Genomic DNA, 27,387 nt, shown 5'->3' on the forward strand with positions numbered 1-27,387 from the left:
TTAGGAAGTATTATAAAGTGAGTGCGTGTATAAAAAGCATTTTTAAGAGCCAAGGATGTAGTCCAGGGCCTTACACATGCTAAAGTGCTATCCCTGAGCTTGCAAAACGTTTTTCTTTGAGACAGGGTCTGTAGCTCTGGCTGGCCTGAAATTTGCTATTTCAGGCTTGCCTGAAACTCACAGAGATCTTCCTGCCTCTGCTTCCCAAATACAAAGATTAAAGGGGTGTGTGTGTGTGTGTGTGTGTGTGTGTGTGTGTGTGTGTATGAAAGAGAGAGAGAGAAAGAGAGAGAGAGAGAGAGAGAGAGAAGAGAGAAAGAGAAAGAGAGGAGAGACTAACTATACCCAGCTGAAAAACACTTTTTAAAGGAAAAATATGAACTCTGTCTTTACCCATTTTAATATGTTGATTTCAATATATTTTTATTCTTTAAGAATCCCACATGGGGGACTGCTTTTCCAGAGGTCCTGAGTTCAATTACCAGCAACCACATGGTGGCTCACAACCATCCGTTAAGAGATCTGATGTCCTCTTCTGGTGTGTCTGAAGATAGCTACAGTGTACTTATATGCTTATTTATAATAAATAAATACATCTTTAAAAAAGAATCCCCTATGAGTATAGAATATACCTGATCATATCTCCTCCCCATTCTTCTCCCTAACTCCTCCAAGATCCACCATTTTATGTTGTGGGAGACAAGTTCACTATATAGCCTGGCTGACCTTGAACCATCCTCCTACCACAGCATTTCAAGTGCTGGGATAACAGGTGGCAGGCTCTAGCAGTCTTGGGCTTGGCTAACATGATACTGGCAAGCCTAGCCCTGCTTCTGTCCTGCTTCCTTCTCCCTTGTAAACTATAAATTACACCCCTAAAGCTAGGTCTATTCCTTTATTTAGACACCTTCTAATGTCAGACTCATTCCTGAAGCTGGCTACCAAAAGTCCAGCAATTAAAAGCCCCCTTTGGCTCACCTACTTAACATGCCCAATCAAAATATACCACCACATCCTAGCCCATTCTAACACAGACCTTTTTTCCTGTTCTTAAAAGTTACACCTGTGAGGTCATTTGCTCCTGTTTTCTGCCTGAGACAGAAAGCAGCCACCTTAATAAAGGATCTCTCTGTGAAAATAGAGGTTTGGGTATAGTTAGCGCCTACTCCAGGATTGAGGGGAGAGCCCCCACTGTATGCAGGTCCCTTTAACAGGCATGTGGCGCCATGCCTGGCATCTCTCCCCTTTCTCGAAATAACCAATAGAAAGAGATTATAGCAACACTATTAGCTAAAGCAAACGCTTTTCAGAATCCTTCCTGGGAGCTTTATGCCTTCAGTCTCCTTCAGGCAGTTCTAAGGAGTGCTCTACTGAATGGGCCACCAAATTAGAGTCACTAGCACTATGCTTTGTTGTGTTCACATATAGACCGGTTTCTCCTCTCCTGGAGAGATGAGGGACCCTAATTCCCTGTCTTAGTAAGTACAGTTTCTTTTATATGAGCATGGACTACTGTGTAGTAGTTTTCTCCTTGATTGAAACATTTCATCCTGCAGGGAAGCTCCTTAAGAGAGGAAGCAAACAATCCAAAAGAGCTTCAGGAAGTCCCTGAAATTGACCAGATTCACTAGGTCCCTTCAAGAATAAACAGTAAAGAGCTGCTGAGTTGCACTCAGAGGAATTAAACTACAAAGAAAACTGAGGTGAGCTCAACGGCCTAGAAAGAACAGAGAGACAAGCCCAGCTCCTGGAAGAGGCTCAGACAAACTGAGTCACTTGGAAAGGACAGCCTCCAACTGTTGAGTTGCCTGCAGGATGTGCAGTATGCTCCAGGTTTCCAACTTTTATGAGCTGTCACAATGCTGGGGTAGGATTTGGTGAAGCAGCTCTCTTTGAGTCATTTCTGCTCCTGTAAGTAACCCCTCACCCATATTCCTATAAATAACACCAATCAAACTCTTAGGTTCACCAAGTTGGATTTTGGTGAAATCTGCACTTTGGTCTGTTGTAGGCTCCCTATCTGGGTTGAGTAGACCAGTGTGCTGCATCTACCCAGGAAATCTATCACACAACATCAACATGGGTCAACTGTGTAGAAACATTTAAAAAGAATGCTTAATTCTACCAACCCCCCTTTTGTTGTGGCTGGGAATGTTGAAGCTTTGTATTTTGGTAACCATGACTGAGTCTGAGTAGTTACAAGGAGGAAGTACCACAGTGACTCCCCTAATAAGCCTTCATTGACTATATACTATAAGCAAGAAACAAACTACAGTAAGATGGCTAACCCACTGCCCCCCCCCGCCCCCAGGGCCGTTTGTCACTGTAGCAGAATGTGGCCCATCCTGACTGCTACAGATAGTTTTGCTTAGCAAAACCTATGGCACCTAGGTAACATTTCCCAAAGTGATAACTAGCCAACGATTGAGGGGAGTGCTGCCCCCTCACATGGCTCTGGTGATTAACCTGAATAGGGTGGTGGGGGAATGAAGAAATGACAGACATATGGAGATCCTCAACATCCCAAAGCTCGGCATATGTATTTATTATAGGGAACTGAACAGAGAAGCAGGTTGTTGGATACAGCTGAAGAGGTGAGATTTACAGTATACAATGGATCAAAGGGATATGTATAGCTAATTTCAGTAGGGGCAGTCTTGTAGGGGAGCAGTCTGCAGGCTGTAAATTTGGGGTGGAGGAGGAAGCTATGGTGGATATTTTCTGCACACTGCCAACATTCACACCTAGACCCCTGAGGAAGGCTTTGCCATCCCTCTGAGCCTTACTTGGGGAAGGCTTTGACACTCCCATGGGTCTGGGGCCGGCCTTGGGCTGTGCTCGTGTCAACAGCACATGTTCACTCAGGGCCTCGTTCACACATGACAGGCTTTAATGAATTCATAATGGGGAAGATTCACTTTCTGATCTCTCAAGAGTTTATGAAGGCTACTGTTCAGGCATCTCTGGGTCTATTTGGCAGTAAGTAGCTCCCACATTCCCAGAATTCTATCGGAGTAGGTACGTCTGCAAAACTCTGTCTCCCAGGATGCTATTTTAGTGCTGATATTTGTTCAAAAATTCATCCAAATAAATACTCATTTCAAGCTGGCCACCCAACCTAGGCAGAACTAGAGCAAAGCCTTGACGCTATTCCAAATGAAAGGACATTACTCTCAAGGCAACACCTCATTCCTCAGTAACCTAGGCTGTGTATCTGCTGTGGACTTCCATGGTTACCCAAACACAGAGACCTGCCCTAGGGGACTCTAGTGGTCTTTACTCAGTCTCCATGGCCACAATGCACACTTGAGCAAATAACATTTCTGACTTCATCAGAGTCTCACGTTGGGAAAAGAAGACATTCAAAGAACCAGTTTGCTCTGAAATATTAAAGTCAATGAACAGGCTTAGAGTTGTGAGGACTGTGACCAAATGAAGACAAGTCAAGATTTATGAATCTCATTTTCTAGCAGTAGGAAGATGGCCAATTTAAAAATAAATAGTTCACAGTTGTTGATATTTCAATAGAGTATTTTTTTTTAACTTTTTAAAATGTTGTATCTGTTCTGGAGCTGAAACTCAGGGTCTTATATATGCTAGGCAATTCTACCACTAGGCCACACTCCTAGACCAGAATGTTTTTGTTTGTATTTTTTGAGGTCTCATGTAGCCCAGGTGGCCAAGAATCGGCTATACCACTGCGTATTAGGCTGAACTTCTTGAACTTCTGACCTTCCTGCCTCTACCTTCCCAGTGCAGGGAGTGCTTAGAGTCATAAGCCTGCTTCATGCAGTGCGCTGGGGATCAAACCAAACCCGTGGTTTGTACATGTTAGGCATGGCTCAATCTCTAGCCCCCAAAGATTATAATTTAAATAATAGTATTTTATCAGTTATAGATATCCTGATTTTCAAGAATGGTATTGATAAGAGAATAGTTTCATTCCTAGGAAACACACACAAATGTATTTAAGGGGAAGGGTCATGATATTTGAATTTAAAGTATTAGTAAGAAATACTACAATGGGAAGAGAGAGAGAGAGTTCTGGTAATCTTCTTGCCCCACCTGCATCAACAGTACTGGGATTACAGGCTCATTTACCGTGACCAGCATTGTACATGACCTCTGGGGATCAGAACTCAGTGAGATGGCTCAGCAGGTAAAGATGCTTGCCAAGCCTGTTCAATCCCTAGGACGCACACGGTTGAAGGAGAGAACAGACTTCCACAGCTATGCTCTGACCTCTACCCATGTCATGCCATGGCGTGAGAGGAGAGCCTCCACAATATGTAATTTTAAAAGTTAAACCAAAGCAAGTGCATTCTCCAGATCACTAGCTTTCATATTTTTTAAACTATAACTCCACCATTACATATAACTTGTAGCAACATAGTACACACAGGTACTTACAATTTGAAAACGCACATGCAAATTACAGACTTTACAATGCAATGTTGATGTTGGATTTGGAGTTTTTGCTATGGTTTGTACTGAGGAAAGAACACATGACCTTGTTCATGGTATACAGTATCGCTGAGCTACATTCTTAAAACCCTCATGCCTTGTGTTTGCTTTTAAAGATTTACTTCTAATTATGTGTGCGCACACACGCACACTAGAAACCTTTGTAATCCCAGCAATTGGGGAAGCTGAGAAAGTAGGAGCATGTTATATAGTTTGAGGCCAGCTATATAGTGAGACCCTGTCACACACAAACACAAAGAATTATGAACTTATCAAAGAATAAAAATAACCATATTTTTAAAGTACTGTTGCCATTGACATCTTGGCCTACCCTAATCTCTGTGGGTTTTGAAAACTCACCTCTCTATGTACAAAGAAAGGAAGTCAATGCATGAAGACTGTACCTTATTTCCAGGACACTGATGAATAGAGCTGTCACTGCTCAGTGTTGAGACTTACTGGAGCATCTACTTTGCAGACACATAGCATGTTTATTGGCCTGATCACCCGATAGTCCATTAGGAACCTGCACCTTTTGTGATCAGCACAGGCTGGTTCTACTGCCAACATGGGAGGGTATCTGGCTAGTTTTATTGTTGTTGTTGTTGTTGTTGTTGTTGTTGTTTTCTTCAATGGCGATAGAAGCCAGGGCCTCACCCATTTTAAGCAAGCACTATACAACTGACCCACAACCTCCAGCCCAGGGGCCAACATTTAGAAGGCAACCTGCAAACACTTAGGCCCTCAGAGCAGGAGGCCTAAAGAGCTACTAATTTGGAAGCTGACAAAACAGTCAACCTCGATTCTTTTCCACATCACCCTGAGAAAAGCTGGTGTGTCAGGGGCCCTGGGTGGGGCTTGGCATCTGTACCTTCTCCGACTCTACACTCAGCCCCTGAACATTCACAAAAAAAAATCTGGTAGAACTTTGCCCTCGGGAATACAGTGGGAAAACCCTGGGAAATCTGAGGTCTTTCATAGGTCCTTGCTGCTTTCTTCTTTCCTGGCTGTTAGTCTCCATTCAAGCAGCTCACAGCAATTTCCATACCTAATGGAATCATCCCAGCTGGAGATGGTCTTCCCTGCTAACAAAGCACTTTGTGGGAACAGACACTCGTCCCACAAAAAAGAAATGCTATTTCTTAGCATTTTCTAGAGGATTTTGTGCTTCCTTGGACATTCACAATACACTGGAAACTCACAATAGCATTTGAAAGACTCTGAAAAGGCTTAGAGAAACTGGTTTAACTTTAGCATTTTATAAATGTGGTCCACAAACACACACCTTAATATAAGATTGACAGTGCCTACATACTGAGGGATCAGTTGTGACAGAAATGAATCTTTGTTTTAAATGCCTCTTAACACACACCTCAGACCTCAGCAACAACCGCCTGCCTTGGATCTAGGTCTCTTTTCCATGCCCCTTCTCTAATGCCCTGTCCATCTTCCTGAACCTTGCTGGCCCCAAGCTCCTGGGGATAAAGGGAAGGAGAAGTATCATGTTAGAAAAGACGGGGATTGGGTTTATGGGCTACTGAGACAGAAGAACTGACATCATTCTTAGTACTTAGCCAATTGAGTTCTACTTTAATTTAGGCCTGTAGGCCCTGTTGCCTGGTGAAGTAGGAGAGTACTTCCCAGGAACTTCCACTTTTCATCTACCCTCCAAAGGGCCCGTGTTCATTCTTCTCGTTTTCAGTGGATGCCCATGCGAGGAAAGCATAAATTTACACCCACTCCAGTGGCATTTTCCAGAGCTCTCTGCGTAGGGCTATCTGTGGAGACAAAGTGTTTCTTCCACACTGAGCAAGAACTTTAATCACCAATCCCATTCCTATTCCCTCTCCACTTACTACAGACACACCAGGCAAACCTTCCCCCTTTTGGCCAAAGTGGTTTGGGTCACTTCAGTGTGGCAGTCAGTCCCTCTGTGGACCCAACACCACATACTGGGCCAGGCTGAGCCAGAGGCAAGAAGTGAAGAGAAACGTGGCCTTGTAGCACATGACCATCACTCCATGGGACCGAAAACTGTCATTCAAGGAGACATTGACCAGCTCCCAGGTGGTGTTGGCTACCTCCTCCACAGGGGCCCTTGGGGCCAGCAGCTTGGAGAGGAGGCTGCTGAATCTGCTCACAGTGGTGGCCACTGGCTCTGGACTCGGGCCTGGACTGAACGTGGTGAAGTTCAGCTCATCAGGGTCCACACAGATGCCATCAGAGGAGCGCTCAAAGACCACCTGGCTGAGGTCCTGGCCGGCCACAGAGCCAGGGGAGGCGCATGCCACATCAGCCACACGCCCAGAGCCCTCCATCCAATCACGCAACCACTCCAGGTGGCAGTCACAGCGCCAAGGGTTGCGGAAGAGAAAAAGGCGGCCCAGGAAGAAGCCTGGCTGGAAAGCGGCCCAGGAGAGCACAGTGAGGCGGTTGCCATTGAGATGCAGGGCCAGGAGGCCCGAGAGGTTCTGGAAGGCGCCTTCCTCCACAAAGGTGATGCTGTTGCGATCTAGGTAAAGCAGCTCGAGCTCTGCCAGGTCGGAGAACCAGCCGCGCGCCACGCTGCCCAACGCGTTGCCGCCCAGATTGAGGGTGCGCAGGCGGCGAAGGCCGCGGAAGGCGGCGGCAGGCAGCGAGGCCAGCAGGTTATCGTTGAGCAGCAGGTGCTCCAGGGCCACGCAGTCGCCAAAGGCCCCGGCATGCACTGCGCGCACGCGGTTGGCCTGCAGGCTGAGCGAGCGCAGACGCCGCATGCCCAGCAGCGAGCTGGAGGCCACAGCCTCGATGCGGCTGCGCTCGAAATGCGCGTGCGTCAGGTTAGCCAGGCCACGGAGCGCGCCGGGCACCCGGCGGAAGAGATTGTCGAAGGCCGTGAGCTCACGCAGGGCCGGCAGCTCGGCCAGGAGACGCTCGGGCACGCTGAAGAGGCGGCAGGCCGCCAGGTCCAGGCGGCGCAGGCGACCCAGCGCCGCGAAGGTCCGCACGTGCAGATAGCGTAGCTCACCATTGTGCGCCAGGCGCAGCTCGGCCAACCGCGGCAGGCCCTTGAAGGCGCCAGGCGTAATAAAGGACAGGTTGTTGTGGCGCAGCGACAGGCAGCGTAAAGATGGCAGCGTGCCAAAGGCCCGCTCGCCCAGGATGCGCAACCCATTCCGGTCTAGGTCGATGGAGGCCGCCTCACACGGAAACTCAGTGGGCACCCGCTGGAGGCCCGCACGGTCACAGCGCACTGAGCAGCCACGCTCCACGTTACTGCAAGTGCAGGCCGCAGGGCAGGCCCGCAGACAGGCCTCGGTGGCCCGGGTGCAGGGCAGGCTGAAGACCACCGCTAGAGAAGAGAGGGGCCAGAAGAAAAGACAACAATAGTCAAAGGTCACCCCAGTTGCAGGTTACAGACCCTCCACCGAGTCCTGCCATCATCAAATGGCCTCCTTCCATCTGCTTACCAACACAGGTTTCCCCATCTGCAGTGCCCTCGCCTTCGCTTTCTGTTGACCTTAATCAGAAACTCTGCTACATCCCACTTTGCTCTAACCTTCCTTATGATACAGAGAACACCGTACACTTTTAGAATATGACTAGGTTTGTTGATTGTGAGAGTAGGGGACTCTCCGCGGGTGTCACTATACCCCACATTAAGGTCTGTGCTACCCAGTGCAGTAGCCAGTAGCCACATGTGGCCCAGACCATTTGAAATGTGTCCAGCCAAATTGAGTACTAAAAGTATACAGAGGATGCCAAAAAGTTAACTAGTACATCAATAATTTTGTATAGGTTACATATTGAAATGGTGGTTTTAGATGATACAGATTAAAGTCAAATGTGGCTACTTGGGAAATGTATTTATGAATGGAGCTTGTGATACATTTTAATTGGAGTCACTGGCCCACCATACGAATTCCATTTTGACACACCCCACCCCCACAGTGATTCAATTAAGTTTCATGAAAAAAGGAAATATTAGAGGATGGGGGGGTTGGAAAATCCTATTATTGCCTTTCTTTGTCTTTAACAGTCACTTAAAATTTAAGTATTAAAGATAATGTCTGATCCCAGTGATGGCAGAGATAAAAAGTGAAACATACAGAAGGAACTCTCAGACGAATTTCAGTTGGAAAAGAGGGAGAGAGCTGTTGTGGGAGATCCGACTCAGAAACAGCAGAAAGCAGACATTTTACTCTGACTGGTATGAGTGGTGTGAGACCTAGTGATTTTTTGTTAGTCTCCAAGATCAATGGCTGATGAGTCATCCTGTAAGATTTCTTGTTATCTTGTGATAGGGACAAGCACATGCCATGCATTGTCTAAAAGGACAAAGGGACTCTTGACCAGCTATCAGGTTACTAATTAAGGGCATGAGAACCTTTTTTTGCCTTGTCCCCATGAGGATCCCTATCTGCCCCTCAGCCCACCCCCACCCCACCCCACCCCTGCTACCCACCATCTTATTTTACTTTATTTTATGCCTGTGCATGGATGTGTACATGCAGAGGTCAGAAGACAACTTACAGGAATCAGTTTTCTCCTTTCTATCATATGAAGCCCCAGGATCAAACTCAGATCAAACTTGGTCACACATGTGCTTGCCTGCTGAGCCACCTCACCAGCACTACATGGCCTCTCATGTTCCAAGGTCAGCATATGTTGACTACACTGTCACTGACCTCTTACATCTTGAAAGAAATGATTATGGACACTATAGAGTTAAGTTCCATTCACTAGTCCTCACTCTCTAGAAACTGTTTTATATCATACTGGGAAAGAAAACTACCTATAAATTTCATTATGAAAATTCAAGTGAATGACCAAATAAAGTCATTGAAAACCTCACCACTTCCAGTATGGTTACCACTGACAGCAAACAGGATAGCACGGCCTACTTCCTCATGCAAAGCAGTGGTCCCAAGCCTAGTCTGAGGCTGGGGATGTAGCTTGGATGGTATTGTACTTGGTCAGCACACACGAAGGCCTGAGTTCCATCTGTAGCCCCTGCATAGACCAAGTTCCGTGGTACCTGCCTGTAATCCCAGTGCTCAGGAAGGAAGGCAGGAGGATCTGAGCTTCTAGGTCATCTTCAGTTCAAGGCCAGCCAAGTATAAGACCCTGGAGAAGAGGAGAGAAGAGGGGAAGGCAACACTGACAGATGGACCACGTTTATCTTCCGACCAAGTGATTTCAGGCAGTGTTCAGTTTCACAGGTTGTAAAGAAAGGGGGTGTCCAGGTACAACTTGTTCAAGTTCTAGCAACCTACCCCCAATCCTGACATTTGGTCCCTCCTATCACATACACAGTACCTTGGCTCTCTTAAGTCCCTGTGCAACTTGAAGGCATAGACAACACAGATGTACTCGAGATGTTTGCTGCTGCCACTGAGGGCTTGCTCAGCTTCCAGCAGTTCATCTGTTGGGAACGCTCTATGGTTTCCGAGCTGCTCCAAAGGCAATTTGGCACTTTCAGACTTGTCTTTGAGTGTTCAACTGAAAATGTGCTACTTTATTATTCTGCTGTTGAGGAAGCTTGATATAGCTTCTCCTTCTCCCTAAACACTGTGAGATAGACATCAAGCTACCAGCAAGATTCTTGGAACTTAGACTGTCAGACTGGCTGTGAATAAGATCTCTTGTTGATTGAGATATATCCTGCTAGGGTAGCAGGGCCCAAAATACCTTAACTCCAGTCCTCTTCAGAACACAGGAGTAACCTGTTCTCATCAACCCTTCCAACTAGGTAAAGTTGAAGTGTCACATTTCCTTACCAGCAGCCCTTCATTTTCCTCTCTTCTTTCTAATTAAGTAAAGTACATTCTCAATCATATGACTCATGTGTCTCCTGCTGAACAGCCAACATTGTTCCAAGCACACAGTATGGCTCAATACATGTTTGCAGAAGTAAATGGAATTGACGCCTTCCTTTATGAACTTCTTGCCAAAGAATGCCATTTGTTTTGAGAACTCTTTGTAAACAACTCAGGATTATAAGAGAGTGGCTCACACCTGCCTGTAACTCCAGCTCTAGCAAATTATATTATTGCGATAATCACAACTGGTGTGTATAATTCAAGAGATCAAAAAGATGGTTGCTAATGTTTTTTACATGCTTTTGAGACACATAGCATGACGTTTTCCATTGTATATTGCCTCTCTTCATCTCACTTCCCCCCAGACAGTGCTCTCTATGTAGCCCTGGCTGTCCTGGAACTCAATCTGTAGACCAGGTCTGGTCTTGAACTCACAGATCTGCCTGCCTTTGCCTCCCAAGTGCTGAGATTAAAAGCATTCACCACTATGCCCAGCAATGTAGGATGATGTCATTATGCAGCAAGGAGGGTCCAGGATAAGGATAAGCCTACCATTGGATGAGAAGGAAAGGTAGGCGGGGAAAACGTCTAGGAAGGAGAGAGGAGGAGAAGCGGGAAAATCAAGATGGAGAAGATGGAGCAGGTCCAGGTGGACAAGGTCAATTTTTGTTTAGGTCAATGTTTGTTCATCCAGTTTAGGTGGCTGGTTTATATCTTTATTAATTGGCAGTGAATTTACTTTGTGGATGTATTGTGGATTGAGGATTTAACCTATAAGTCTGATTGCTAAATTACAAATGTCTAGAATTTTACCAGGCTACAGGGGATGTGAGCAAAGTTCCCAGCAGGCAGAGAGACAGCCTGGAGAGAGCGGCTATAGAATACCTGGGAACGTGATGTGTGTGTGTCAGGCGTCATAACAACCTGCCAAGGGGACAGTGTGAGAAAGCGTCTGGCAGAGAGACAGCCAGAGCGTGTAGCTCTCGCTGATCCACGCAGAGTGGGAACACGCGGGTACCAATAGCCGCCGTTCCATTTTTTATTTTTTACCACAACACAACAACTGTATATTCCCTTTTACAATTAAATTTTTGAGCCATGTTGCTATGGTTTAAATCTAAAAATATGTCTCAAAACCTCATCCAGTAGAGGCTCAGTTGCTGGCTTTTTGATCAGTGATTGTATCTCGAGAGATGCTTCATAGCTGAGTGGACTGTTAAGAGATGGGAAGAAGCTGGGTGGCAGTGGTGCACACCTTTGGTCCCAGCACTCAGAAGGCAGAAGCAGGTGGATCTCTGTGAGTTTGAGTCCAGCCTGGTCTACAGAATAAATTCCAGGACAGCCAAGGCTACCCAGCAAAACCCTGTCTCAAAAAAAAAAAAAAAAGTGGGAGGAGGCGGAGCACTGATAAAAAGTCTTTGATGCATGTGTCTTGTCCCAATCCTATCTGTCTCACTTTGCTTCTGATGGCCATGTAGCTCTACTACACCAAACCCACTCAACACTCTGTGCTGCTTCACCACAGGCCCAAAGACAGAGAAGGGACATGAACTAAAACCTCTGAAGCCATGAGCCACATTATGCATGCAAGTTTAGGGCCCAAAGAGGACAAAGGAGTATATTTGACTCTCTACAGCTGGAGTTATAGGCAGTTGTGAGCCACCTGATGTGGGCTCTGGACACCAAACCTGGGTCCTCTGGAAGAGGAATACTTGCTTTTACCACTGAGCCAGGCATTTTCTTTAAAACCAGGATGAAAATGGGACACTTACCATGTGGATGTATTATAAACTATTTCAAAAAGTAGATTACAGTTTATTTTAAATTTCTACAAAGCATTCAATATATCACCACCAGAGACCTATTTTTGGTCTCTGAGACTGATAATCATTGGAGACAGTACTTTACTGGATTAATATGTTTTGGTAAAAATAAAAAAGGGCAGAATGGTTCCATGCGTACCCTGCTGGTTGCTCTCTCACTGGTTCCAGCTCTGGCAGGCCATTGGATCTAGCGCTAATTTATCTCAGTGGCTCCACGCTGCCCCCAGTGTGACCCGGGCTGTCTGCGAGCAGTTCCAGCGTGGCACCCTGACAAGCCACCCTATCCTCACTCACAGCTCCCTTGGCTGGTTGCTGCCACGCAAGTTTCATAAAGAGACCGCCTATTTTGTGGCTCTCACTGTGGACTCAATTAAGTCACCCAATGAAAGAACACACCACACAATAACCTCTGATCCAATTAAGATATAATTTACCCATTTGGACAACACAAAATCCTGTATACACCCATCCCTTAAAACTCATAACAACCTGTGTCTATGCACAGGAAGAATCTTAACATCAGCTGCCATGTTCTCCCCGCTCCTTCTCCAGCCCGTCCTCCTGCTTCTCCCACTTCTTCTAAAACCTGTGTTCCTGCCTCTCTTCCTTCTCATCCAATGACAAGTCTTGTTTTATCTTGTCTGCTTTCACCTGCATAATGACATCAACCTATATTAGTAAGCAAAACTTAAATGAAATCAAGTCAATTCTCAAAACAGACAACAGAGCTCCAATATTTGCTTACCAGGTATGAAGACTAGGTATGTGATTAGTAGGCAGGGTGTCAAGAAAAATATTTAAAATATAATAATAACATATTGTGGTTAGTCCTGCTCAAAATCATAGCAGAGTGTCTTCCATCACATGAATATTTCTGCTAATAGCTACATTATGCCCATAGTTATTGCTACAAGGAGACTATAGAGAAAGGTCAAAATTTATGGGCATACTAACCAGGACTCACACTGGAGCTACATGAGAGCTCTAATACTCTCAAGCTAATTGCATCAAGATCTTTAGGGATGAGACCAGGCACTGGTATTTGTAAATCCCCAAGGGGCTAGTCCCAATATGCATCCAAAGTAAGAAACCAACTTTATAATATGGGATTTCATTTGTAGGGATTGGATGGGGAGATGTTACAAGATATAACCGAGTGACCACTGGGTGGCTAGCAGCTCCAAGCTGAAGTATACAATCAAAGGAGTTGTAAACAGGCATAAGAAACACCTGAACAGGGGTGTTCATAGCAGCATACCATCCAAAAGATAGAAACAACAAATACCCATTGATGGATAAAGGGATGAACAAATGTGGCATATCCACTCAAGGAATATACTTCTGGTAGAGTATGTGCCTGCACCGTGTGCATGTGTGTGTGGAGGACAAATCACTCTGAATGTCTTCCTCAGTCAGCACTATATGGAGAGTTTCTTGCTGAATCTGGAGCTCTCCAATTTGTCTAGTTTGGCTAGTAAGCAAACCCCAGAGGGCCTCTTGTGTTTGTATCCTCAGCCCTGGGATTACAGGCTGTAATCTTTCCGCTCCTGCTTTTTATGCTGGTGCTAGGACTTGAGGTCGGGTTCCCATGCTTATGTATCAAGCAGTTTACTAGCTGAGTCACCTCCTCAACCCTTGTTTTTAGAGTTCCTTTATTTCTTTTTGGAAGTCCTGTTCCCCATGCTTTCATTCCTTAGACCCATCTTTCCCTGTAAATTCTTTTTAACAGATTTATAAAAATGTTTCCTTAGTAATCCTAATATGAAGCTTTCTATGGACCCGCTCTGGACGTAAATGAAGCTAGAGAAAAAGCTAGAGGAAGGTAATAAAGAACAATGGAAAGGGTAGATGCATCTCGAAATACACAAAACCTTCCTTTTCTCACCTTAATTGCTTAACAGACAAGAGATCATTTAAAATAAAAATAGCATGTAGTTGTGGAGTTTATGACATATATGAGTATCCCCCAGTCCCTAGCACTTAAAGTCTCTGTGAGGCTAGGCACTTCCTCTCCCACTGATTCCAGCCCACCTAGAAGAGCATATCCCACAAACAAGCAATAGCTTTTGGGACAGCCCCCATTCCAGTTGTTCAGGACCCATATGAAGGCCAAGCTGCACATCTGCTACACATGTTCAGGGAGGCCTAGGTCCAGCCCGTGCATGTTCTTTGGTTGGTGGTTCAGCCTCTAAGAGTCCAAGGGTACAGGTTAGTTGACTCTGTTGGTCTTCCTGTGTTGTTCCTATCTCCTTCAGGGCCTGCAATCCTTCCTCCTATTCTTCCATATGAGTGCCCAAGCTCCACCCACTGTTTGACTGTCTGGGTCAGCCGCTGGGCGGAGCCTCGCGGATGACAACATGCTCCTGTCTGTGTGGTTCAGGAGTCTGATGCAGGTGGGGGAAAGGTGGTGGGAGGATCGCCAAATAGTTTTACTAACAAGACTAAGAACCCTGAAAAGAGACCCCAAGTTCCCCTGCAACATTTAACAACCCCACCCAGACTTCCCAAATGTATGGTAACAAGATTAAGGTAGACCAGGACAAATCGGACCTGCATATTGAAATCCCCAGAAAATAAAAAGAATCTCAACCCCTCCCTCACACCATGTACAGTGAGCAAAGTCCCATGGGCAGTGACTATAGGAAATAGTTCAGGGACTATAGCAACACATGTCACACAAGTGACATGAACATTATAATGCCACTCAATTTTCTTTTCCTTGCCTAAGAACCAACGTTTTAAAAGTTTGAAACCCTATTTCACTTGTACTTCGGGCTGGTCTTGAACTCATGAACCTCTTGCTTCAGACTCTGAAGTGCTGAAATTACAAGTGTATGCCGTCATGCCTAGCTGTAATAATCAAGTTTAGTAAGTGTTCGTTCACGGAGTCATAAGATATTCTCTCTGACTCTGACAGCCTTGCTCCTCCGAATTATTCTCCTCGTCTTAATAGAAAGTGAAAGTTAAGGGCGTGGGCTCAATGGTACTAATTTTTGTTTATCTTTCCACTAAACTTTATTGTCTCCCAGACCACACACCTAATCTGAGCTCTGTGTCTAACTATGCTATGAAAGAACTGCGCTCTCTGACCTTTGCGGGCCCTCCTGACACTCGGTGTCCATGGTTCTATAGTGGCTGTTACCAAGCACAGTTTCTAAGAAAACACGCCCCACTCCAGGTCCCATGGGTCTCTGCTGCCTCCTCCCAGGACCAGCTGTTTGCACCATGGGTGAACACTTTGATGTAAGCAAATCTAATTGGATTCATTCCTTCTCCATGAAAGTGAAATAAATAAGGAAGGCATAAGGCCAGCAAGCTCTGGTGAGAGAGGTCTGCCTAGCTTTGGGACTGGGGTTTGTTTCAAAGCCGCAAGTAATGAGGATGTCATGATGCAAGCCTGTGACACCAACACTTCGTGATTGAAGGCAGGAGAATGGAGTTCAAGACCATCACTGGCTACATAACAACTCTGAGATCAGCGTGAGCTACTGTATAATATCCTGTCTTAATAAACAAAACCTGGAACTAACAAAAAGCAGCATGTGATGCAAAGCTGTGAGAAGCTAAGCCAAGGGCAGTCTGAGGAAGCCAGCGTACTGTCCCACTTCTGAGAATGCCATAACAAAGTGTTCTAAACTGGGTACATTGCTTGTAAACAAACATTTCTTGTGGGTCCACAGGCTGGGAAGGTCCAGATCAAAGCAGATTTGGTGGTTGGTGAGGGCTGGCTTCCTGTATCACAGACAGCCATCGTCTTGATTTGTCCTCATGACAGAAGAACTCTCTGGCACATGGTGTACATTTTTAATCCCAGAACTAGAGAGGCAGAAGCAAGCCAGTGAGTTCCAGGCCAGGGATACATAGTGAGACCCTGTCTCAATAATGACAATCCCAGGTTTGAGAGCTCCTCCTTTGTGACCTATCACCTCCCAGAAGGCCCTGCCTCCCTCCTCATTCCAGCCCACTGGGAATGTGGTTTCAATTGTGATTTAGGAATGCAACTCAAGGCATTCAGTCCATTCTTGTGCAGAGAGACCGATAGAGTTCCCACAAGGCCCTTGTTACTTCCCTGTTCCCATTTCAGAAATGCATTCAAATCATCTGTATGAATAAGTGGATTTCTGTTCTTTACAATGAAACAGTCTGTGATTATAGTAAACATTTGACAGCAGAGATGATGCCTTTAAACTACTCCTTCTACATTTACCTAGAAGCCAGAACTCTCCTTCCTAACTTTCTCTCGCAGTTCAAACCATGACCTAGATTTGTCAAGCAGACAGCTAGCAAGATTTAGAATAGAAGGAGGCTTCAGGCAGAAACCATTTTCTGGACAGAATGGCAGGACATTTGACTTTCAGAGAGAGAAAAAATCTGCATGATGGAATTGCTGACACCCAGCTCCTAACATGTCTCCTATGTGTAAATGTATGCACTAAATGGCTGGACTTGCCCACCTCCTGATATAGGCGTTTTGCCTGTCAGTGAAGCTTCCAATCAAGAATGCTAGGAACATGAATAAGCTCCTGATTTGCCTCTGTAGCCTAGAATAGGTCCTATAGTTTGCAGCTTGTGTGTGTGTGTGTGTGTGTGTGTGTGTGTGTGTGTGCGCTCGCGCACGCGCACGCGTGTGTGTTTGTGTAAGTATGTACCACAGTATGCATATGGAGATCAGAGGACAACTTGTAGGAGTCAGTTCTATTCTTGCACCATGTGGATTCTAAGGATTGAACTCACATGGTCAGGCTTGGAGGGCAACACCTTTACCCACTGAGCCATCTGGCCAGTCCTGGTAAAAGTCTTAAGCAGCAGCCTAACACAGGTGTTATAGTTTGGTTTTGAAATGCCTTTCCAAAGACCCATGTGGTAAACCTTGGTCCAAAACCTCTGGAACTATTAGGAGGAACCTTTAAGAAATAGAGCTCACTGAACTAGGTCTTTAGAGGGAGGGGTGTCCTTGAAGGGACTATTGACATCCCAGGCCCAGCCTTTCTCTCCCCTCGATTACTAAATGTCGTGAAGTTGATCGGCCCTCTGCCTCTACCATCCACCATGGTAGACTGCGCTACTTTGAGCTTAAAGCAACAGAACCAAGTAGACATGGATGGAAACCTGTGAAATGATGAGTGTAAATAAACGTTCCCTCCTCCTAAGCTGTCTACCGTGGATCTTTGGTCCAGAAATGGAAAGCTAACACAACTCACCACCTTCATTTTTGTAGTACAGGCTCCCTCCTTGTGGCTCCTCCTCTCCCCTAGAGGAACTGTGAATATTTCACCTTGCCCAGGAAAATGCCCTGAATTCAGAACCAAAAGGAACCTTCCTTGAGAGCAAATCTGTAAGAGTGAATTGAGAAGTCCAGACAACCCTGACTCTTCCGTACCACATGAAGGGTGGCCCCTCTCAGAATCAGCAGTAGTGATTTCAACAATAAATCTCCTTGACTGGTGTGAGCTGAGTTCCATGGGAAATCCTTAGGCAGAAGAGCCTATTGCACAATTAAAATCAAGATTCCAGTTTGTGAGAATAGAAAGTCAATTCGTCTGTCAGTTGCTTAGCAGTATCCCCTCTCATGGCAGTATTTTGAGGATGGATCTATCTGGATATCAGGTCTAAGGAATAGGGAGGGGAAAACAAGAAATGCTAGAGAAGGTTCTGGCATATTCAGACATGAGCCTTTCCAAAACATCCCATGGTCAAATCCTCTCCCTGAGGTCATGTCCTTCTGTTCCACTTTTCTCAGAGTCCCGTAGACTCTCCCCAGGATAACTCTCGTCTCTGCTCACATTCTGCTCCCTTCTTTCTTTTCTTACATTTTTAGTTGTTCTTCTCTCATACAATACATCCCAACTGCAGAATCCCCTCCCTCCACTCCTCCCAGTCACTTCTTTTCCCTTATCCATCCTCCCACCCCCGCAAAAAGGACAGGCCTCCCAGGGATATCAACTGAACAGGGCATAACAAGATGCAATAAGAACAGGCACAAACGCTCAGATCAAGTCTGGGTGAAGCAACCCAGTAGGAGGAAAAGGGTCCCAAGTGCACACAAAAGAGTTAGAGACAGCCCTGTTCCCGGTGTTCGGAGTTCCACAAAACCCCAAGCCAAGCAAGCCCAGCATGTATGCAGAGGGCCTACTGCAGACCCGTGTAGGCTCTGCGATTGCCACTTCGGTCTCCCAGTGTCCTCATGCTGCTTTCTTCTTTTTACACCTCAGACAGAATATCCCTGTCACTCAGTTCCCCTGCCTGGGTTGTGTGGGCAGCTATGAGGAACAGGTGGACCGTACTGCTTGGGACAGCTGTGAAAGCACTAGGCCAAGCCAGAAGTGGACTCCACGAGCCACTTGTCGCAGGATTAAAGATCATCAAGAGACAAATCCCTCAAAGCCAAGTGCAAATATGTCCCAGAATAGGAAGCAAAACACCAGACATTCTGTTTAGATTAAATATCCCCTAAAATCTCATGTGCTGGCTTGGTCCCCTGCCTGTGGCACTATTGGGAAGTGATGGAACCTTTCAGAGACAGGACCTAGTGAAAGGCAATCAGGTCACTGGGCATGTGCCATTGTGAAGGGATGCTAGCTTCACCACACTCACACATGTTCTGTCTCCTGGCAGCTATGAAATAAAGAGCTTTACACTGTGTTTTCCCCACCATGGTATTCTGCCTCACCTGAAGCCCCAGAACAAGACAGCTGGCTCATCACAGGCTGAAGCCTGAAGGCATGAGATGAATAGTGTCCTTAGCAAATTAGTTAGCTCAGGTATTTCTGCCACAGCAATGGAAAGCTGATTGACACATCGGGAATCAGAACATTGACGCTATTACTAAGGAGAGTCTGACTATGCAAAGGATCCAGGATGGTCCAGCTAGGGCTGCACATTAAAATCCCATGGAGTTTCTTAAGCTCACAATGCCCCAGCTAGCTGTAGCATGGATGGGCTCCAGCATCCGTGTGCTTTTATATTGCTTACTTATCTGCTTAGTAGTCTACGCTGAGCATGGAGCCCAAGGCCTTGTGCATACCAAAAAAAAAAAAAAAAAACTCTGCCTCTTAGATGCTCCATCCCCAGCCCTTGTTTTGTAGTTTGCTTGCTTTTCTTGTGTGTACGTGGGGTTTGGTTTCTTGTTTTGTCCTGTTTTCTTTTTCAATCAAGGTCTTGTTAGGTAGTTGAGGTTGACCTGGAACTCAGTGTAACCCACGCTAGCCTTGAATTTGTGACCACTTGCCAAATACCAGTGTGCCTTGCCAGAACCTTGATATTTTTAAGGTTCTACATGTGGGCCTGGGGTGATAGTTTAGTCTATAAAGTGCTGCAAGGACCTGAGTCCCACCTCAGAACCCGGATAAAGGAGAGCAGGGTGGTGCAGGACTGTAAATGCAGAACTAGGAAAGCTCATCCCTGGGGCTCACTGTCTTACTTGGCAAATAGCAGGTGGATGAGAGACCTTGTCTCAGAAACCAAGAACAGCACCAGAGGATGCTACCCAAGATGGAGGTTGCCTGGACACACACACACACACACACACATACACACACACCAACCAAATACCAATTCCAATGTGAAGCTTAAAATCAAAGTGTTTGTAGACCAACTTTGTAAAAATGGGGTCCATCTTTGCTGTGCAAACTGTGGTAAGCTAGGTGTTGGGATGCATACCTGTAATCCTAGGTCTCAGGGGGCTGAAGTAGGAGGATCACAATTTCAAAGCCGGCCTGACCTCTATAATAAGACCTTATCTCTAAAGAGGTAGACAGTGGTAAGGTCTAGTATGGAATCACTGAGTGGCCTGGCAATGTCTCTCCTAGGAGTAAAATCAAGGAATGTGGCACATGCCTTTAATCCCAGCACTTAGGAAGTAGAGGCAGGCATATCTCTGAATTCAAGGCCAGCCTGATCTACAGAGTAAGTACCAGGACAGCCAGGGCTGTTACACAGAGAAGCCTTGTCTTGGGGAAAAAAAAAAACAAGAAAAAAGAAAGAAAGAAAGCCGATATGCACCAACATTCATGGTAGCACTATGAGCAAAAGCCAAAAGGTGGAAACAACTAATAGCTATGAACTAATGGATGGAGAAGCAAGTGTGGTACCCTGGACGCCGGAACATCCCACCTTAAAAAGAACAGGTATAGGCACATGCCAAGATGCAGACGAAGTGGAAATTTCTAAAATATGCAAAGCTGGGCTCTCTAACACAGGTCAGTAATCTCAGAGAGTTAGAAAGAAAGATCACAAATTCAAGACCAGCCTGTACATGATATTGAGGCCTTATTTCAAAATAGGGGGGAGGTCCTGGCATGGTGGCTCACACCTTTAATCCCAGTACTCAGGGGGCAGAGGCAGGCAAATCTCTATGAGTTCTAGTCCAGCCTGCTGGTCTACATAGTGAGCTCTAGGACAACCAGGGCTATGTAGTCAAAAACAACAACATCAAAAAGAGGTCTGGCATAAAGCTTAGTGACAGAGGGTTTACAAAGCATGTGTGAGGCCCAGGCTTCAATCCCCAAAACTGCAAAACAAATTATGCTTGGGGAAATAAGCTGGTCACAAGGCCACATATCATATTACTTCCATTTATAGGAAATGTCTCCAACAGGAAAATCCATAAAGATGGCAGATTAGAGGTTGCCAGGGGCTGAGAAGAGGGGCAAGCTTCAAGTAACTGCATAATAATAGCACATTTCGCAAGTTCTGGGACAGTGCAAAGCTTGTGGCGACTAGATAAAAGTGACAGTTACACAACACTGTTAATTGTTCTAAACATCCCATGTGATAGGGTAGTACATTTTATGTGAATTTTATATCAATTTATTTTTTAAAAACTTACAAGGTGTTCCTAAATCTGGCAAACACCAGAAATAAGCTGTCGGTCTGCGGCCTGGTGAGATGGATGGGCCAGCTCCAAGCTACGGGGAGGCATTGCTGACCAGGCCCAGGCGCCCCACAGAATGGTGTCTTAATATGGGCCAGCTGGGAAGCTTCTCTCTAGAGGAACTAGGCTCTGCAAATATGTGTTTATCCCCCCTGAGGTTTGTTAGGGGAATGGTTACTCATGGAGTTTCCAACCACAGGCCGAGCTTGGAATATTTTTGTATTCTCATTGTTTGAAAAAGACTTGTGCCTTACAAAACTAAAATAGTATGGGAAAATGTGGTCAGTTTTCTGGTTTCAGCAGAATCTACTTAGCCACTTTGGCTCTAGAAATCATTCTCTTCCAACTCCTGGCAAACGTTGTCCTGGTTGCTCCTCCAGCCAAGCCCAGGGCTAGGTTTTCAAAACAGGACTAATGGAGAGACAGAAATGTACGAGGGAGCGACATGCCATGGCCTATGGCCTCAGGTGACCCCAGAACTTGCTTCTTACTCCATGCAGGTACCTGTTATCACAAGAAGGAAAAGAAGGAGCCAAAGAGATGACTCAGCAATCGAAATAAATAAACAAAATACATAAATCTTTTATTAAAAAGTAAAACAAGTTGGAGAACCTTATGACCCAGCAAATCACTCAAAACATATGAAGTTGACTCGGTACCAAAAGACTTTTAGACTAGAAATAGAAAAGAAAAGATCAATGTGGTGATGACGGGGTGTAGACTTTTTCTTTCTCTTTTATTATTTTTATTTTGTGTGTATGGGTATTTTGCCTTCATTTCTGTGCACCACATTTGTGTGGTGCCTATGTAGGCCAGAAGAGGGAGTCAGATCTCCTGGAACTGGAATTACACTTCTAAGTTTGCTTACACGTGGGTACTGGGAATCAATGCCCAGTTCTCTGCTGGAGCAGCTGGTACTCTTAACCACTGAACCATCTCACCAGTGTCTTCCAAACCCACCTACCACCACTTGTTTTCCCTTTTGGTTATTTTGAGACAAAGTTTCATGTAGCCCAGGCTGGCTTTGACTTCTCTATTGCAGCCAAAGAAAGCCTTACACTCCTGATCCCCATGTTCCTGCCTCTGCCTCCTGAGTGCTGGGTTTGTAGGCATTTCCCAGTATGCCCAGTCCAGGTGGTAAGCCCTGCAAGAACAGGAACTTAGTGCAAGTAATTTGGTCATTGAGAGCACTGCTCTTAGAAGAGATTAATGTATTTCTTATTCTCTCAGGAAGCCCCAGAAGAGTAGATGTTACCAGCAAGCCTGGCACCTCCCCAGAATATTTCTTGCTTCCTGTCTCACCATATTTACTTTTTTCCTGTTGCATATTCATCTACTATGAGACCCTCACCAAGGCTAAGTACATACTGGTGCCATGTTCTTTGACCTCCAAAGTCATAACCTAAATATACCTCTTTTCTTTATAAAATATCTAGCCTTGAACATTTTGGTATAGCAACCAAAAACATGGCCCTAACAGGAATCAACTTCAATTCCTAACAATAAGGAAATACATACATCAACAATGTATCCATACAAAGACCATATTCACTGGTCACCAGTGCATCTCTTACATGTGTTGTTCAACATGCCACAGTATCTACTTCTGCAGTGAGAGAATTCCCCCTGGAGTCCAGCTTTCTCCATACACTCCTGCTTTCTTCTTTTAAGCTTAGTTGCTTGAGGTACAATTAAGATTGCCTTCAATAAAAATGTACCCATGTTGGTTACTGACTGTAGCTCAGTTGTATTGTCTAGCAAGCATAAAGTCTTGGCTTCAGCATCATGTAAAAGCAGGTGCAGTGGTACACAAGAAAGTGCCCATTTTAAAGTGTAGAACAAATATTTACACCTATCACATCAATCAAGACTGAGGGGATTTCTCATCAAATCTCTAGAAAGTTCCTTCTTGTCCCTTTGACACATGTCCTCTCTGCAGACCACAGAGCTGCTTTCTGAACTGAGGTCTGTCTTTGTAGGATTTTATCGAAATGGTAGTGAATGGTTCTTTCACTCAACAGTATGCTTATGGGGTTTTTCCATGTTGAGATGTGTTCACTAGCCTGTGATAAACAATAGCGGTACCTTGACGAACGTATTCCTTTATCTGTGCTATGGTCTGAATAGGAGATGGCTCTGATAGATACAGGTATTGAGTGCCTGCTCCAAGCTCCTGGAGTTATTTTGAGTGTAAGTTGAGGAAGTGATGCCTACCTGGACAATCTAGGCCAAATGAACGAGTCCTTGGGAGAGGTATCGTGCCCCATCCCTTCCTTATTCCTTTTTCCCTGTTTCCTTCCTGGCTCTGCCATGATATTAACTGATCTATTCAACCATTCCCTCCCTGCCATGATGAACAAAGGAAACTATCTCTCTCTCTCTCTCTCTCTCTCTCTCTCTCTCTCTCTCTGTGTGTGTGTGTGTGTGTGTGTGTGTGTGTGGTGTGTGTGGTGTGTCTGTGTGTCTCTGTGTGTCTCTCTGTGTGTGAGTATGTGTGTGTGAGTGTGTGTGTGAGTGTGTGTGTGTGGTGTGTCTCTGTGTCTCTGTGTGTGAGAGTATGTGTGTGTGAGTGTGTGTGTGTGAGTGTGGTGTGTGTGTGAGTGTGTGTGTGAGTGTGGTGTGTGTGTGAGTGAGGTGTGTGTGTCTGTGTGGTGTGTGTGTGTGTGTGTGTGTGTGTGTGTGTGTGTGTGTGTGTGTATGAACATGCATTTCTCACTTATCTAGGAGTAGGACTTCTTGGGCCATATAAATATATTTGCCTTTCCACAAAATTGTCCTCCAAAATGGTTGTACCATTTTCTATTCCTGCCAAGGACACACGAGCATTCCAGTTGTTTTAATTCTCATCAAAGCTTGATGGTTGTCAATCTTTCACATTTTGGCTCTTGGTGTGGGTCTGAGAATAGCATCTTACAAGTTTCCTATAGGCTTTCCTTATCCTTCTAGACAGAGGCCTAAGAACTAGTATGAATGAGGCCATCCAACAGAGGAAAGGAATCTACTTACTCTGGGCTGCTTCATGCTTTCATTCAACAAGCCATTATTAGGCACCTCTTAGATTCTGACAGAGAAGTGGTCAAGACGCAAAACCTGATCACTTTAATGAGTCAGTGTAGAGCAAGCAGAGTATGGAGGACTCTAGAAAGTGAGTTCTGGAATTGAAATATGATCCTGCAAACAACAAGAAGCTAGGAAATTGGTACCACCGGGAGGAGGATGTGGGAGTGTCTTTCTCTGTGAGAAAGACTTCCAACATGTCCCCAAGAAAACTGTTCTGCTTCATTCAGTCTTGCCTCACATTTCTCCTGCTCTGAGCCACTTCTAATTCTCACGGTCTTTTTGTTCTCCCAGCCAAGGAGACAGATCCATCCCTGCCTGCTTCTTGGGAACATGTTGTTCCCATTGCTTGAAACTTATCATCAGAGAAACAGTCTCTGTGCTGCTGGAGTGTGTTTTAAATGAAAGCACTAGGGGATGTGTGTCTATTGTTAGTAAATGATGTCACCACTTGAGCTTGCCAAACTGTCACAAGCAGTCTGGATGTCTTTCAGGGTTCTGTAGCAGAGACAGCTCTGTTCTGCAGCACGCAGGCTCTGAATACGGTCTGGACTTTGTGACTGGCAGCAGAACTCTGGGTATGCATTGAAAATAATATTGGCTCTTGGAAGCAAACATTCTGTCCCCATGACTCAGTCAATCTTCTCCTTTCTAAGGAGGAGAAATGGCAAGGTGCTGGGTGTTAGTCATTATATAAATGTCAACCTCTGTCCTTTGGAGGATCCTTGAGTAGGGAGTCATATCCTATTTGTCATGATGGGCCCTATGCCCCCTTGGTGGTTTTTGGCTTAGTTTTGCTTTCTTATTTGTTCACTGGCTCTCCATTAAGGCATGTAGGTTTCTCAAAGACAAAAGCCATGTGGTTATTCTACCCCTATGGCATCCCTTGTGTACACTGAACGTACAGTATCAATTGTTTGATGGAACAGAGCATTTCCCACTTATTATAAAAAAAAGATGGAAGGTAGAATGTTCTGGTTAGCTTTCACTGTCAACTTGACACAACCTAGAGTCATCTTGGAAGGGAGCCTCAATTGACGAAATTCCTAGAATGGATTAGCCCATGAGCACATCTGTAAGGGTTTGTCTTGACTGTTGGTTGATTGTGAGAGTGCACACTATAGGAGCACCATCCCCAGGCAGGTGGTTCTGGGCTGGATAAGAAATCCAGCTAAACATAAGCCAGCCAACAAGCCAGCAAGCAGCATCCTTCCTCAGTTCCTGCTGTACTTCTTTGGCTGTGAGTCCCTAGGTGAATGGAAATCCTGTATGGATTTGCAAGGAGCCTTCCTTCAAGTTCCTGCCTTGAGCTTGCCTTGACTTCTGAATGTATAGCATGACCCAGAACTGTGAATTGAATAAATCCCTTCTTCCCCTTTGTTGTTTTTGGCCCGAGTGTTTTTCTCACCATCACATTAAAAAAACAAGAACATAAAATACTATTATGTGTATTTGAGAATCAGCTGGTAAAATATTCTGTAACATGCGCCATATATAAAGAGCATGACATACATCACTGTAACTTCAAGCAGTTAACTCCCATAAGGGACAGAAAAACAGATTGTTAGTGTGTAATCATTTACTGAAGAACTGAAACCGAGATTGTCCCCACCCCCCTGGGCTGAGATTTTGAGCCACTGGAGAAAGTATTTTGTGACAAACATTTTGGAGACAGATGTGCTTGTTTTCTGCAGGGCTGGGGATGGTTCTCTAGTCACACTAAGCACGCATTCCACCATGCAGCTATAGGCACAGCCCCTGCTTTGATATACTAACCAAGGGGTAGTGGGAAGGATGGTGGCACACACTTGTAACACCAGCACTTGGGAGGCTAAGGGAAGAGGCATCCTGAAAATTCAAGGTGCGCCTTGGACACATAATAAGTTTGAGGCTAGCCTGCACTATATGAGACTCTGTTTCGATATACATACACACACATATATATGCACAAAGTTTGAAAAAATAAAAATATTTAAACATCTATGATGTCACAGTTCCATTGGCTCCAACCCCCTTTTTAGGAAGATGGCCTTTCCAAGGGATTTTTGGTTGGTTTTTGCTAAATGAGTTTAAAATATGAAACTATTTTTCACAATTTAGACTCACTATGTAGCCCTGGAACTCAATATGTGGATCAAGTTGGCCTTGAACTCACTGAGATCCACCTGCCTTTGTCTTCTAAGTTCTGAGACTAAATTAAGCTTAAGCCACAATACCTACCTTGAGTTTAAAATAGTAAGTCTAGAAAATCACTAATAAATTCGTAATCAAAATGTAAGAGTATATGAATATTAATTTTTTAAAAAACTATCCCATATTTGGCTCAGGAGTTTTGTTTATGAAGAAATTAAGGGGGAAAAACAACCTACCATTTACTTCTTTCTCATTTTCTAGCTTTTCCCCATAGTCACAGAGCAGGGTCATCTAATCAGAAAGAGTATCCAGAGATACAGCTGTAACTGACGCCACTTGGAGCTCATACTCTTTAGGTAGGAGCCCTGTGACCCCTGCCTACCGTCCCATCCCAGCACCACTGGCCCAGGACTCACCATAAAGAAGCAGGTTCAGCATACCTTGGCCTTCTTTGCACCTGGTGGCTTAGAGCCACTCTGTTGTAGGATCCCTACCTGAGAGGAGAAAGAGCAGATCAGCAGGTCGTAGGCTCCCCAAGAGGTGTCCCTTGGGAACTCTGCCCGCATCTCCACTCTTCCTTGTCTATACCCAGCCATGTCCCCTTCGTTGCATTCATTCCTTCCCCAAGGCTCCTAATGTTGGGCGCACTCCAATTTCACCATGTCCATCCATTTGGAAACCCTTCACCAGGCTAAGGCCCAGCAGCAACCGAGGTATCACTCAGGACCCAGCAAGGAAATAGATGGTGGAAAGCCTCTGCAGAAAACCCTTAAAGGCCCATCTCCAAATATTGCTTACCGTCCTGGGGATCTGCCCATAGCATCCCCAGTCCCTCCATCTCCCAAGAAATGGTGCAATAAGAAGTAAAGGCTGGAGCAGGGAGCACACAGGGGTGAAGAGCAAGGACTGTGCATGCAGGTTTGACTGCTTATTTTTCTTTCTCAAAAGAGAGAAGCTGGAAAAGCCTCTGTATCAGATAAGGATTAGCAAAGATGAGCAAACGTGTCTGCCTTTTGAATTGCCAAAGCCAATGACAGATTTTGCTGACACACCAATCAGTTTTATCCCCAAGCCTTGGCCACCAGGAGCCTTCCTGCCCTCTCCATCTGTCAGGCCCCTTTTTTTCTTTAAACCCTTCCCACATTCTGCCCAGTTCCCTGACCCCAGCCCTAGCCCCACCCATCAGCAATAAGCAGTCTGAAATCGGCTTCCCGCTACCAAATGGTATTATAGGTCT

General features: G+C 45.3%; 1 protein-coding gene across 2 annotated transcripts; it reads right to left on the reverse strand.

Moving 5' to 3' along the window:
- Positions 1-2,512: 2,512 nt before the first annotated feature.
- Positions 2,513-27,093, reverse strand: Nyx (nyctalopin). Of its 2 annotated transcripts, NM_001100967.1 has the most exon segments (3): positions 6,048-7,795; positions 26,567-26,644; positions 26,949-27,093. In NM_001100967.1, coding segments are annotated over 2 exon segments (1,431 nt in total). In that variant the 5' UTR covers positions 26,589-26,644; positions 26,949-27,093; the 3' UTR covers positions 6,048-6,386.
- Between the last annotated feature and the right edge of the window lie 294 nt (positions 27,094-27,387).

The sequence above is a fragment of the Rattus norvegicus genome, chromosome X (assembly GCF_021556685.1).
Source record: "Rattus norvegicus strain SHRSP/BbbUtx chromosome X, alternate assembly SHRSP_T2T, whole genome shotgun sequence".
Taxonomy (NCBI): domain Eukaryota; kingdom Metazoa; phylum Chordata; class Mammalia; order Rodentia; family Muridae; genus Rattus; species Rattus norvegicus.